Source organism: Danio rerio, chromosome 21 (assembly GCF_052040795.2).
Source record: "Danio rerio strain M-AB ecotype USA chromosome 21, GRCz13ab, whole genome shotgun sequence".
NCBI classification, from domain to species: domain Eukaryota; kingdom Metazoa; phylum Chordata; class Actinopteri; order Cypriniformes; family Danionidae; genus Danio; species Danio rerio.
Window position 1 is genome coordinate 39,046,754 of NC_141041.1, and position 15,281 is coordinate 39,062,034.

The 15,281-nt window shown below is 33.7% G+C and overlaps 1 protein-coding gene across 8 annotated transcripts in view; it reads right to left on the reverse strand.

The window, feature by feature from the left end:
- Window positions 1–15,281, reverse strand: part of ebf1b (EBF transcription factor 1b) — a 264,404-nt gene that overhangs the window by 232,413 nt on the left and 16,710 nt on the right. For all 8 annotated transcript variants that reach the window (XR_015520545.1, XR_015520544.1, XR_015520541.1 and 5 more), the window contains exon 6: window positions 8,186–8,254. Coding sequence is in view for 4 of the 8 variants with exons in the window: in XM_087301781.1 (XP_087157907.1) it covers window positions 8,186–8,254 (69 nt within the window). In the remaining 4 variants the exon portion in view is untranslated. The remainder of the gene's footprint in view (window positions 1–8,185; window positions 8,255–15,281) is intronic.

A 15,281-nucleotide genomic window follows, 5' to 3' on the forward strand; every position in this document is an offset into this window, starting at 1 on the left:
TATATAAGTTGTTCACAATACTGATCCATCCACAGAATTTGTCATTCATTCATTCATTCATTCATTTTCTTGTCGACTTAGTACCTTTATTAATCCGGGATCGCCACAGCGGAATGAACCGCCAACTTATCCAGCAAGTTTTTACGCAGCGGATGCCCTTCCAGCCACAACCCATCTCTGGGAAACATCCACACACACATTCACACACACACTCATACACTATGGACAATTTAGCCTACCCAATTCACCTATACCGCATGTCTTTGGACTGTGGGGGAAACCGGAGCACCCGGAGGAAACCCACGCGAAGGCAGGGAGAACATGCAAACTCCACACAGAAATGCCAACTGAGCCAAGGTTCGAACCAGCGACCCAGCCACCTTCTTGCTGTGAGGCGACAGCACTACCTACTTCCCCACTGCCTCGCCCCACAAAATTTGTAATGTAGTCAATGCTAAAGCTTAAAATATAAGTAAAACTATCAACAAAAGGCAGACCCCTTCTATGCTTACGAATACAAGCTTAGCCGTTTTGAGCTCATTTCGGATTAACGATGTCATAATTTACCGGTATTTTGGAATGCATGTGTGAATGGTCTTTTCCTGAAAAAATTATGGAACGTACATGCCTGTGTGAACACCTTTTTTATGGATGGTAAAGTCGCTCCAGAAATTTTCCAGATAATTACTAGTTTCATTGTGTGAAAGGGGCTTTTGTCTAATTTGATACTCTCTGACAGTTGCAAATAAAATATTTTCCAAAAACAATTTTGGATAGTTTTATGACACAAGTTCACACCAGTGATCCAGTAACTGCAGATGAAGTTTAGCACATAAGTTATGAACATGATAACTAAGGGATGGTGGTTAATTCTGCTGTGGCGAGCCTTGATAAATAAATGACTAAGCTAAAGAAAAATTAACGAATTAATTAGTAAGGGATAAAATACATCCAGGGGGTTGTTATCAAGGAATAAAGCATATTGACAGCCTAGTGCAAAGCACTATATAGCAAAGGTATCTTTTAAAATAATAATATAATAATTAAAAAATAATGCAAATATTTAAAATAATAACTTAAAATATATAACATATAAATAATTATTATTAAATAATATATAATCAATCACTCAGAGTGAGTTGACCTTTTTTTAACGTGTGAATTTTTAGCTTAGAGCTGCACTTTTTTCAACAGACCATTAATGTAAAATTCAAGGGCATGGTGACCCATTTCCCTCCATCAGCTCTGTGAATGTTGTTTTGGTTAGAGAACAGAGATCCAGATGTTCAGCTCTGAGCGTTAAGAGTCAGGCCAGCAAAGAGAGGCTGAGAACCGAGTCTTGGGGGTACAGGAAGTCCCACGATATCCACGGGAACTTTTACATTCCATTCTTATTCTGACAGCTTTTGACATCCCCCAGCGTGGGCTCACCAAATCACAGCAAGAGCACACCACAAGTGGATACAAAACTACTTTCATTTGGAAAGCCTATGGCAGAGGTTTAAGCAAATGTTTGGTGGTTAATTACAGAAAACATATCAGGCCATCTTCAGATGTATAAAGGACACATGACCTCCTATGCCAAATGATTCTCACATCACAGATGCAATAGGTAGCTTATAAAGGGAGACATTTCAACTGCCTGTCAGAAAAGAAGAATTTCCTGCAGTTGACATACTGCCCTACTCTATAAGTCTGTCTGTCTGTCTGTCTGTCTGTCTGTCTGTCTGTCTGTCTGTCTGTCTGTCTGTCTGTCTGTCTGTCTGTCTGTCTATTTACATCACATGGCATATTTAAAGTTGTTAATTTGTTGTTAATTTTCTAATATTTATTGTACGTCTATATTCATGCATGTATTTGTGTGTGTATACATGAATTTGAATGCTCAAGGTTCTGTCTATATGTCTTGATCATTAGGCTCCTACAAATCTTGTTCATGCACTGTATTAGCACACACACACACACACACACACACACACACATACACATACACAGACTGAAACACTCATGGTTTTTCTGGAACCCTAAACATAAGCAGAAGTGAGAAGGGAGGGTGTGGAATAAAAAGAGACATGAACAATAGACAACAAGGGCTGGAGGGTCTGGAGAGGAGGAAAGTGGGGGTGGAGGCCCTGAACTGAAGGTGATTAAACCAAGAGGAAGAAAGAAGAAAGTGAGGAGGCGTCTATTAGATGTCAGTGTGCATTGTGTCTATGTCAATGAGATGGGATTAAAGTTTTGGAAATAATCTTAGAGGCGATGAAAGGTCAGTCTGGTATAGGGAGAGGCCTAAAGGAACATATGGTCCAGCTGAATGTGATACTTCAGGTTAAAGACATTATAACACATGCACAAATTCATGAGGGACTGATTCAAATGAAACAATTTATGCAATTCAGATAACTATGTATGGAATTGTGAGTGGGTGGAATTGTGGTGCTTTTCCTCCCTGTGTGAATGACTCAAAGGGACTAACAAAAACCTGCAATCATGCATTTTGCTCAAATATATAATAATTGACTAGGGTGTATATTGTTTGTTTACAGATGTTTTTTTACAATACAAATCTTACAAACAATTAAATTACTTGTTTTAACAGTATAATAAGGGTTCATTTGTGATTTTAACACAGATTTGGATTAGCTGGGTACTTTGTGGACCTAATTAGAGCACCACTCTCAATGCAAAACCAGCAGAATTAGCCATTGCCAGTCTAATTACTAGTGTGAAATCAAATCGGCTTGTTGAAAGAAGTGCACGCTAATGAGCCCTTATTAACCAAGCTAATAACACAGAGGGGGAAAAAACACAGATTTATATTTCTTTAGGTTACATGTAAAACAGAAACAGTAAGTCGTAATAAGTGATGTTAAGATATGCTGTCACTGATAGTATGATAAAATATGTACCTTCCAAGAATGCATACTAAAAATTAGATTTTATTATTTTAAAGTATATATTTTATTTACTTAGTAGGTGTACTTTAACGTATGCACTTTGGGCTGCGGAAACTAATTAATAGCCCCCCTGAATTTTTAGCCCCCTGTCTATATATTTCCCTAATTTCTGTTTAATGGAGAGAAGATTTTTTTCAACACATTTCTTATCATAATAGTTTTAATAACTCATTTCTAATAACTTATTTATTTTATTTTTGCCATGATGACAGTAAAAATATTTTACTCAAAAAAAAAATTTTAAGACACTTCTATACAGCTTAAAGTGACATTTAAAGGGTCAACTAGGTTAATTTGGTTAACTAGGCAGGTTAGGGTAATTAGGTAACTTATTGTATGACGATGGTTTGTTCTGTAGACTATCTGAAAAATATATAGCCTAAAGCGGCCTAAATTGACCTTAAAATGTTTTTTTAAAAATTAAAAACTGCTTTCATTCTAGCCAAAATAAAACAATTAAGACTTTCTCAAGAAAAAAAAAATATATATATATTATCAGACATAATGTGAAAATGTCTTTGCTCTGTTAAACATCATTTGTGAAATATTTAAAGAAGGGCTAATAATTCAGACTTCAACTATACATACATGCAAATAAATAATATTTGGGAGATTGTTTAAAAAGGACTAGAAGGAAATAGCTGAACAAAAGCATCAGTTTTTTTTTTTTTTTTAATCATACTGTAATAAAAATGCTTAAAACTTTTAGTCACCCTGCACAAACAGAGATAGACTAAATTATTTATTTAATGTTTCTAAAAAATGCAACTGATAACAAGAAACAAGTTTGCCAGAAACATGAGTGTAAGTGTGTTCAATTAAACTGTGGCAATCTGTTCATGTTGTTTGGAGTTTTGCATAAATATAAATAAAATAATACACTAAATAAAGTGTTACTGATTAAGAGGCAGTGGTGTAAAGAGTACTGAAAAATCGTACTTAAGTAAAAGTACTTGCCTAAAAATGTAGTGGAAGAAGAGTAAAAGTATCTGTTGTAAATATTACTTAAAGTATGAATGAAAAGTACACCTTTCAAAAGTACCCAAAAGTGCTGAGTCGTGAGTAGTGAGTATTACGCTGTAAAAAGCTGATTCATTTACATATAATTTGTGGATTTGTGTAAACGTAGCATTTAGTCATTGCCCAGCAAGCACACGACGTCAGAAGACGTTAATATTAGGTTAAATTTAGGTTGTGATGTCGGTTGACCAAAATTCAACGAACATCTTATTGATATTATTCATCAGGTATATTCATCAGCTATGGCAACCAAAATCCAACTGATAGACGATGATAGACGTCATAGTGGGAACGTCCACACAACATCAAGCTGCAACATCATTAGATGTTAATATTTCAGGTTGACATTTGGACATTGATGTTTATATTTAAAACAAACTGCAACGTCCCCATGACACTGGGGTACAACGTAAGATTTTGGACATCTTTAAGGCTTCCAAACAGTTTGCTGCAATTATAAAGTGCCTATGTCTTGAGGTAGATTGTTATGATGCGATTTACCCTCTATGTGCGATTTGATTGGACAGGAATGACAGGACTGATTAAAATCCCCATAGACAAGAAAACATTAAGGCAAGCAGTAAAAGAACAAATAATGCACTTAAAATGTATTCAATGGAAAGTAAAAGTACACATTTTAAAAACTACTCATTAAATTACAATATCTAAGAAAAACTACTCAATTACAGTAATTTGAGTAGTTGTAATTTACTTTACACCACTGTTAGGAGGACAACAGAAATGTAAAGACAAATCATGCACTTGAGTAAAAGTACTGGTAAAAAAAAGTATAAAGTAAGTAAAATTTTACTTCAGTCAAAGTTCAAAAGTACAAGCTTAAATTAACTGACAAAATTCAACTTGTTACCTAATATGACGCGTCTATCATGTTTTCAAGTGGGTGGTGATTTATTCAGTTTAAAATGAAACAAAAAACTGTTACTCCTCTACAATTATGAAATAATGGGGAGTATAAATACAATATTGTGCTTTAAAAAATATAGTGGAGTAAAATTAAAAGTTTCCTAAAATAAAAAAATACTCTGATAAAAATACTAAAATAAATAGTAGTAAAAAGTTCATGTAATATACTTGAGATACTCCAAGACTAGCGGACTACAGTATACAATATATGTTTGAAGAATAACCAAACAATAATAACAGTAATATCGTAAAATTAAAGGCCTTAAACTTACCAAGACTTTCTGTTTACTGCCTATATGAGACCTATGCACGTGAGTTTCTTTAGTAGGACTATATATTCATATCGAGCCTGTTAGCTCAGTGAGGTTTAAAGGCATATGAGTCACAGCTGGCTCCCAAGAGTTTTGGCGATTCTGGTCAAGTGAAGCATAAACTCTGTCAGCTACCCCTAAATTTGTGAAGCAGGTATGTTGAGGGGCAGCAGATCTGTGGCATCCAACTGCGGTTGGCTGAGCAGCTCCAGTCACACCTGAGTCCATTCTGCAAGAGCAGGTCAGTGGCTGAAATCGAACAGACTGTTGTCTAAACTTGAACTAAACAAGCAGAGCACACCAATTCATAACTTTTTGATTTAGTGGCTAATCTGTATGAATTTTTACGATCTCATTCCTACATTTTAGAACAATTTGCTTATCTATGATGGTATAAATTTGTCTGAATTACCCCCTAAAGTGGCAAAAAGTAAAACTGTTATGTTTCCTCATAAGATCAGGCTGGAAAATAGTGGGAAACCTTTTTTTCTTTTCAGTGAGATTTAAGTTTCATAAATAAGCTTTAACAGCTTTGGACAAACGTTACATATCAACTACACCAGGGGTTCTCAACCCTTTTTATTTCGAGGCCCACCTCCTTCTCCAAAACTTTTTTGAAGACCACATCTGACATTTTTTTTAACTGAAAATGCTTATTGTAAATATTGTAAACCTTTATTTATTAGCAAAACTGTTATTTTGCTTATACTATTATTATCTTATTTTTCTACAGCTATAGTATATACATATACTTTTTTTTGTTTTGCAGGTTTATTTATTTATTTATTTTATTATTTATTTATTATTTTTTGTTTGTTTAACACACACACACACACACACACACACACACACAGATTCATTGCTCCTGAATTCTTCATGCATTTTTTTAACAACTGCAGAGTATTGAGCAATTTCTTAAATAAATGAACCTGAACAGGACAAAGATGATTAAAAAAGCTGCTGCTTTGAATTGGACTCACTATTATTTATCTATTGATTGTATCCATTAAAAAAAAAAAAGTAAAATACAGTAAAAACAATCTAAGTCTGTTAAAACACATCGATTTAAAGGTGGTTGGGTTTTTAGGCAATTGATGGAGTTCGCTGACAGTAGTGAACAGCTGTTCACTAAAACACCACCCACTAGATCCTCCTGTATGGGTGTGCGTCCGTTATAAAACACACCCACTCATGTTATAAAACACTAATTTGGACAACTATGCTGATATTTTAATGAGTTCATGAAAAGAGTTCTAGCATAGATACAAGTCGCAGATGTGAGGGACGCACAAACTGGTTTAACTCTAATCATCGTTACCCTTACATTTGCGTGTTGGATTGGTTTATACAGCTGGGCATGTAGTCCTATTTGTCGTGCAGCGGTAGGAAGTGCAGCCAAGGTTAAGTCTGTATTTTACAGTGAGACTCTTTTTGCAACAAGTCTGAAGTAATCAATAACAGAAAAATGAATAATTAATTATAGTACAATAATTAAGTTCATTTTAAGCTATCTCGCGGCCCACCTGCTGGATTGCTAAGGCCTATCGGTTAAAAATCTCTGAACTACACTGTAAAAAAATGCGTAATTTGACATTTTTTTTCTGACAGCTAGGGTGCCAAAAGAAAAAAAAAACAGACATTAAATTACAGAATTTTCCTTAAATTTAAATTTCTGGTAAATTTCTGTAATTTAACAGCCGTTATTTTACATTTTTTCCCTGCAGCTTGAAAATTTTGTAAAATTACTGACTTTTTTTATACAGTGTAGTGGTTTGCTGCACAAAAAACTTGCATACATATACAGTACATAATCTCATGTGGTGTAAATCAAGTAATGTTTCCCCTTTCAGCAATAAATTCTCATTGAGATATATCCCTGATTTGTGAACTTTCCCAGTGCCATGGGCAGATTATGGTGAAAAAAGGCATCTTGAGAACTTGAAAAGCTACAAATGTGCTGGTAATGGTCATTTCAGTGAGACCAAGTTAAATGCGATTAAGCTCTGATTTTCTTCAAAGCACTTCTTTAGGTTTGCTCATGTTCCAATATAATGTCTCAAAGAAATATTTTAAAATTTTCATTGAGCATAGCGGATGCAAACCATTTTGCTGCGACTGTTTAGCTCAATCCTGAGCAGTGAGCACCCTGACCTGTCAAAGTAAATGTTCTTAGACATCAGCTAATTGCTTCCACATTATAAAACACATAACTCCACACTGCTTGCTTGTAGCAAAATACATGAACAATGATGATAGCACCTCAAGGACTGTGAAGCATTTAGCACTGCAAAAATCCAATTAGCATCAATGCTAACAATAACAACTAGAATTACATCATTCAAAAGGGATGCAGGGTTTAATTTTGGATTTATAAAGATGATTGTTAGGTGAAAGAAAGCGATGCCCTAAGGGGCCGAAAGAGATGGTGAGAGCAGGCTAGTGAAGATCGGGGGTTGGGATTGACTTTTTGAGGGGTGGGGGTTGGGGGGGGGGTGCCTCTATTGTTTTGCAGCTCATTATACATGTGGGTTTGATTAAGAATGAACAAAAGGGACCAAGAACACTGTCTTTTGTACCATAATTCAAAGGGAACCAAAATTCAAAACCAGGCCAGATATCAATTTGAAGTACATACCATGTAGATATTATCTCAATCGCTAACATCTTTTCAAGAGAAATTATATAAACACTTTTAACAAAAGCTATGTCTAAAGACTTTATGCCAATAATTTACCTAAGCAAAGACAGCAATAAAAAAGCACATAAATATCAAGTGTTTGTGCTCAGCCAATCCTAACGCCACAACAAAATTTAAAAATATTTGACAGAGCAGTTCACTAACAAGTGACTTAAACACACACGGAGCAGACCGTGATTACTTCAGCATGTCACGAAAACTTCAACCACAGACTCTATTTTTGTGAGATTATAAAAACAAAGGTATCAAATGTTTTTAGACACACAAGTACCTACCTGTCAATGATGACTGGATCAGAGGGTGTCTCATTGCGGTTTCCACAACTCTTTTTGTCGCAGCATCGACTAAAAGGACAACAACAAAACAAAATTAGCTAAGAAAGCAGTATTGTGCATTCAATAAGGCATTTTAGGGTTTTATTTTTACAAATCAATGTTTATGAAAGCTAAACTAAACACAACAGTATTTTAATTCAACACAGAAAACTAGTTTCAGATAGATGTTAAAGGGGAGTGGCTTAAAAGAGGGTGAAATGACATCAATAAAATAGGAAAGTTCCTTCAGAGGCAGAGCAAGTGACATTGACTAAAATATGAAAGACAAAAGACTTTTTTCTTCTTAATATTTTAACAGACGAGTCGTGATGGATTGCAAGAATAGAAACATCAATAATGGAAGATAAGAAGGATATTTCTTTTGTCTTGCTGACATTTACATTTATTTTATATCACTCACTTTAGCACTACACCACCACAAAAACACAAAACTGCATATATTTGTGTTTAACAGTACTGCTTGCTTGCAAGTTGATCAAGAATTCCCATTTGTGAAGGTCTAGCAGAACGACAGTGGTGATTGGGAGACCACCAGCATCACATTTCTACTGCACAGATGGCACTAGGATACTGAATAAAGGCTGGAGAGAAAACTGTCACATGATAGTGCTGACATTGTTTTCGCCCCATCACTTTTTCTTCTTCCTACAACTCTCTCTGCTCCCACCTTTCTGCCCTTAAAGTTTCTTCTTACCAGATTCCCACCTATTTATTTTAGAAAATGATAATTTTTAGAATTTAGTCATGGACTACAAGTGTAGTCAAGTAACATGAATTGGTCCATATATATATATATATATATATATATATATATATATATATATATATATATATATATATATATATATATATATATATATATATATATATATGTAAATGTAACCCCGCCGGTTCTACACCACCCAACCCGCTCCGAGCTTGGATCGATCCAGCAACCTTTTGTATCGAAGTCGGCCTCTATTACACACACACACACACACACACACACACACACACACACACACACACACACACACACACACACACACACATACACACACACACACACACACACACACACACACACGTACGTGTGTGTGTGTGTGTGTGTGTGTGTGTGTGTGTGTATATGTATGTATGTATGTATGTATGTATGTATGTATGTATGTATGTATGTATGTATGTATATATATATATATATATATATATATATATATATATATATATATATATATATATATATATATATATATATATATATATATATATATAAAAGGACCAATGTGTTTATTTCTTGGGTATGGGTGATGAATGACTTTCTTTAAAACCACATCATGAACAGAGGGCTAAAATTTCTAACTACATCTATATCTCTTTTGTCCCTTCTTTTACAAGGCTTTCTCAACTAGGTCAGTGTCCTCCCAAAGGACTGGAACAAGGCAATGCCTCTTTGTGTGCATCTGCGTGTGCGAGTGTGTTTACAGTTCATAAAGAAGATTTGTAGGAGCCTAATGATCAAGACATACATAGACAGAACCTTGTACATTCAAATTCATATGCATACACACAGAAATAGATGCATGCACTTAAACATGTACAAGATATGTTACAAATTAAAATAACAACTTTAAAATGTACAATATACATAGATGCAATGTACATAGATATAGACGGACGGACGGACAGACGGGATAGATAGATAGATAGATAGTTAGATAGATAGATAGTTAGATAGATAGATAGATAGATAGATAGATAGATAGATAGATAGATAGATAGATAGATAGATAGATAGATAGATAGATAGATAGATAGATAGATAGATAGATAGACAGATAGACAGATAGATGATAGATAGATAGATAGATAGATAGATAGATAGATAGATAGATAGATAGATAGATAGATAGATAGATAGATAGATAGATAGATAGATAGATAGATAGATAGATAGATAGATAGATAGATAGATAGATTATTATTATCTATAGATTATAGATAGAATATTATTGCATCCCTAAAAATAATTTGCTTACAACTAAAAAAAAAAAAAAACTTGAAAGAAATGTCTTTTTTGAAACAACATGAATGTAATAGTCGAAATAGATTTTCTTTTTTGTTGTACTGCACATTTATTTAGTTTTATAAAGTTAATATGGAAATATGAAATAATATTTAATTAACAAACTTTGTGCTTAGCCAAAAACGTAATAAACTCAAACACTTTTAAACACCCAAAAACATTTCAAAGTCAGGGTAAATGTCAGAATGAATAGTTGAGGAAAGCCTGCTTCACACTAAAATAGTTAATTCTACAAGATAATACTGTGAAATCACAATAATTTACTTTACTATCTACTGTTAAGTTACACTATATGGCTGTAATTTCGCAGTAATGTAATGTAACTTAATCACAGTAAATTACTGTGAACTACCTCACGGTTATTTTGCTGTGAATTGCATACAGTATTTTACTGTAAAAGTAATGCAATTATTCACCAGTAATTTTCTGTGAACTTAAGATCAAATTTTTTACAGTGTACATAAATGAAAAATGAAATACGGGAAAAAAAAAATATATAATATATATATATATATATATATATATATATATATATATATATATATATATATATATATATATATATATATATATATATAAACTCATAGCTATTATAAATGTTTGCCTTATATAATTATTCAAGATCAAGACAGCCAAAGAAAATCACATCTTAGATCCTATGCTTCCTTCCGGATGTAGCTTTTGAAGAAATGTCAAAATGGGCTCATGTAATTAGCAAGATGTAAGTCTGCTCTGTCAACGCTCAAATGTGGCCACCATTGCTGGAGTCAAACATATGTTTCCTTTTCATGATTTCTTTGATTAATGACATTAAATTTGTGTTATGACAACTTCAGTCTTTATAAAAGCAAATTGTGCCAGTTTCACAACAAACAACATCGGGAAACATTCTCTGTTCTTTTCCCCTCTTTAGTTTAAAATGATGGGAATAAGCACTTTTGTTCTGTACTTGCAAGCTGGCATGGCACCATATGGCTAATGTTGGTGTGTGGCAATTAGCGAAGCTGATTAATGGTGAACAGCCCAATTTTCTGCTTACAATTGCATCAGTGTTTTCAGGTATATACAGGCTATTGCATACATACATACATACACATATGATTGCATGTCTATGCTCATTTGGCAAAAAGGGGATGAGGACACTAAATTTTTTGCATATACAGTACATTAGCTGTCAAATAGAATAAGAGAAAAAATCTGGTCCTTTTTATTGCAAAAGTGCCTTACAACATCTTTAATATATTTATTACATTGCTGGTTAAAGCCAATAAATATATGTTAATGTTTCCATGTGAGTCAGGGCATATTTGTTATCAGAGCAGACTGAAATTTGAGATTGAGTAATGAGTTTCTGCTTGTCCTAATTAACCAGGCATCAGGGTGATATTCATGAGGGGGTGGGTTAGAAGGGTGGGCGGCACTGTTAAAAAAAAACCTAAAAATAGGCACAAGTCGATCATCACAACCTACTTTTTAGGCAAATTCATCTTTGGATGTTAATTAAATACATATAAAAAGTACAGAAAAAGTCACCTTCTGCTTGTGTTTTGGCTTTATTGTTCACCATGGGTTTGTGGGTTTGACCTGGATTGTATTAGCATGAAGTGAGCTTCTATTTAGTAGTTGTTTTAGTAACTGTAAACTCAATCATGAAAGCAAGCAAACTAAAATAGAATGCAGCTGTATAATCTACTGGCTATTGGTTATTGTCCTTAAACCGACATCATAAAAAGCACATGCTTTCAAAGTAAACGTAGTAAGCAACATGTAGACACAGGTTCTCGACACATGCACGCAAGAAATATAAATTCTTGTCCAATGTCTACCCTTTTTTTCTGTAAGTGTCCCATAGGAAGCCAGTCAAGACAGCTTTTTAATTTTTCACTAATTGTAACTTCTGAGGTGTGTAAAGCCCTTAAGAATTTAGATGTTTCTAAATCGCCTGGTCCTGATAAATTAGAACCTTATTTTTTTAAGTTAGCAGCTGATTTTATTGCTCCATCTTTGACACATATTTTTAATCTTTCACTTATTACAAATGAAGTCTTAGTGATATGGAAATCCACATTTGTTCTCCCCTGTTAAGAGGGGGAGACGCCACACAAACAGATAATTACCGTCCCATTTCACTGTCTGCTGGCTAAGTCCTTGAATCATTAGTAAACAATCAATTAAAGGATTTCCTTGAAGTAAATAGTATTATGTCTAAATTTCAATCAGAAAGAAACACAGCACTATTACAGTGGTTTTGAAGGTATTAAATGATTTAATTCATTCTGTGGACACTAAAAATATTGTGCAGCCCTGTTATTTGACCTTTTTAAACTTTTGATACCGTGGATCATACCTTGCTGTTACAACGCTTCAAAAGTATTGGTTTATCTAATCATGTCATCTAATAATTGGTTGGTTTAAAAATTCTCTTACAAATCGAAATCAATGTGTGCAAGTGGATGGCCTTGTTTCTAGTATTTTGAATGTAACTAAAGGAGTTCCACAGGGTTCAGTTCTGGGGTCTCTTAGGTCCCACTTTATATTGTGTCGCTTATACCTGTAAACTTACATAGTAACTATATATGTAAGTAGTATGTAACTACAGTGTATATACACAGTGGTACATAGTATTTGTGTAATACTGGTGTAACTCCACACGTAACAACACACTGAATAGTATGTGTAAGTTCAAATGTGTAACAGGACATTAATAACACAATCTTTGGTAAACACCCTTCAATGTGAATTATTTAGGTGATTCTACAATTTACCTTAAAACAACATATAAACATTGTATATTTCTGTGTACAATGTTGTTAAACAGTTGCTCAAAGGTTTAGGTTTTATATATTACACAGTAATTGGTGACCATTGTACACTTTACATTGAGTGGACAGTTCCTCAGGATTTACCCTGTAATTACACTGGTATCACAGATGAAATCTTCTAATCCAGCGTTAGTACAGCCATTCTCATACTAATACAATATTCAAAAGTACATGGTATGCCAACAGGTGTGGAAGTGGGAAAGCACTTGCAAGTAAATATTGTTGTTATACAATGCACTTATTACAAATTCTTGTCACAGATGTGTACTTTTTTAGTGTTTTTACTAATGTCCTGTTACTCATTGTAACTTACACATACTATTCAGTGTGTTGTTATGTGTGTTGTTACACAAAAATACTATATACCAGTGTGTACATACACTCTAGTTACATACTACTTACACATTTAGTTACCATGTAAGTTCACAGGTATAAGTAACAATATAAAGTGGGACCTATACAGTAAAAAGAAGAGGCCCCAATACTGAACCCTGTGGAACTCCTTTAGTTACATTAATGTACTAGAAACAAGGCCATCCACTTGCACACATTGATTTCGATTATATATATATATCCTTAACTATGGCCTGTCCTTAACTATGTCTGTTCCTAAAGTGCGGACTGAAATTGAAGAAAAAAGGCTTTTAAATATGCAGCACCTTTTGCATAAAATAATACAAACAAAGTTGCAGTTTAAAGAATTGATTTCACTAAATGCTTTAAAAAAAAGGTTATAAATGGTTTAGAAATTGAAACACAGGCTTGTAGATATTTTGAATTGTTTGTTTTTTAATGTGTGATTCAAGTTAACTGTCAATTGTTTGTTTTTTTTTTTTGTTTTTTTTTTATTAGACACATGTGATATGTATACTGCCTAATCTTGGCCAGGACGCTTTGGTAAAAGAGATTTTTAATTTCAGTATTGTCTTTCCTCGTAAAATAATAAAGGTTGTATACCTCTGGGGTCAGGAAGTTCTCAAATAACATTATGCAAAAATATCATATTTTGATGTGTTTTTCAAAGGTAAATGTATGTGTAGATTATACAATGTATTCTTAATTGCAGAACACTATTTTTTTTTTTTTAAAAAAGAAAGAAAAACAGGTTCTGAAAGAGATCATGCCTCAGCCAGCTAAAGCAATGCACAAGTAACTCAAAAGTAATGTAACGCATTACTTTCTATAAAAGTTACTAGTTACTTTTTTGGGAATTAACTCAATATTGTAATTCATTACTTTCAAAAGTTACTTTCCCTAACACTGTATGTGAAACACGTCTCTTACACTGGCCTGTATATATATACCCTTATCTCATTTAACATAAAAAGAATATGCTGGTTAGTCCCCACCTACATACAACAATAGCTACATTAAAAATTATTCACTTGTACAACTTGTACTTTTTATATTTACTTTTGAAATTTTAAGGAGAGAAAGCTGTAGATGATTAATTTTCTGATGATATTTTATGCATATAGAAGACACTTGACCACATTGGCTATTTTAAATATTTATAATTTTAGAGACTCAGCTTGTTGGGTGACCATCAGCCTTTCATACTGAGCAGACTCAAAGACAGTTGACGTTTTGCCACAAGATGGCAACAGAGACCACATAATAAGTGCTTAGGGGATAACAACTCATCATGAATTTCAGACTACAGCTGATAAAATCATTATATGCTGTTCAACCTTATGATCTTAAAATGTGAGAAAAATCACCTGTTTTGTCATCAATTTTGATATTATGCTAGAGAATCATTTAAATACTAGCACTGAAGTGACATTGGTAAATTAGAAACAGTTTCTGCTGTTCTGACGGTCAGCTGCAGATGTGAATGAATGGTGGAAAAAAATAGTTCCTCATTCAATAGGGCACTAAGGCAACAAACGTCTCCCACAAGTGCCGATATACAGCCACATCGCACTGCTACTCGTTTTTGCTCATTTGTAATCCTTGAAAATTGAAATGCGGCCTGGAGCCAACGCACACCTCCCACCAGTGCCGATATACAGCCATACTGCACTGCTACTTGTGTGATATTACTAATATTTATGTAAATTTGCTTTAAACTATTATGTAAAATAGATTTAAAACACAAATAACATCATGATAGATTTTAATTATGTTTTGAAAGATGCTGAACACAGTC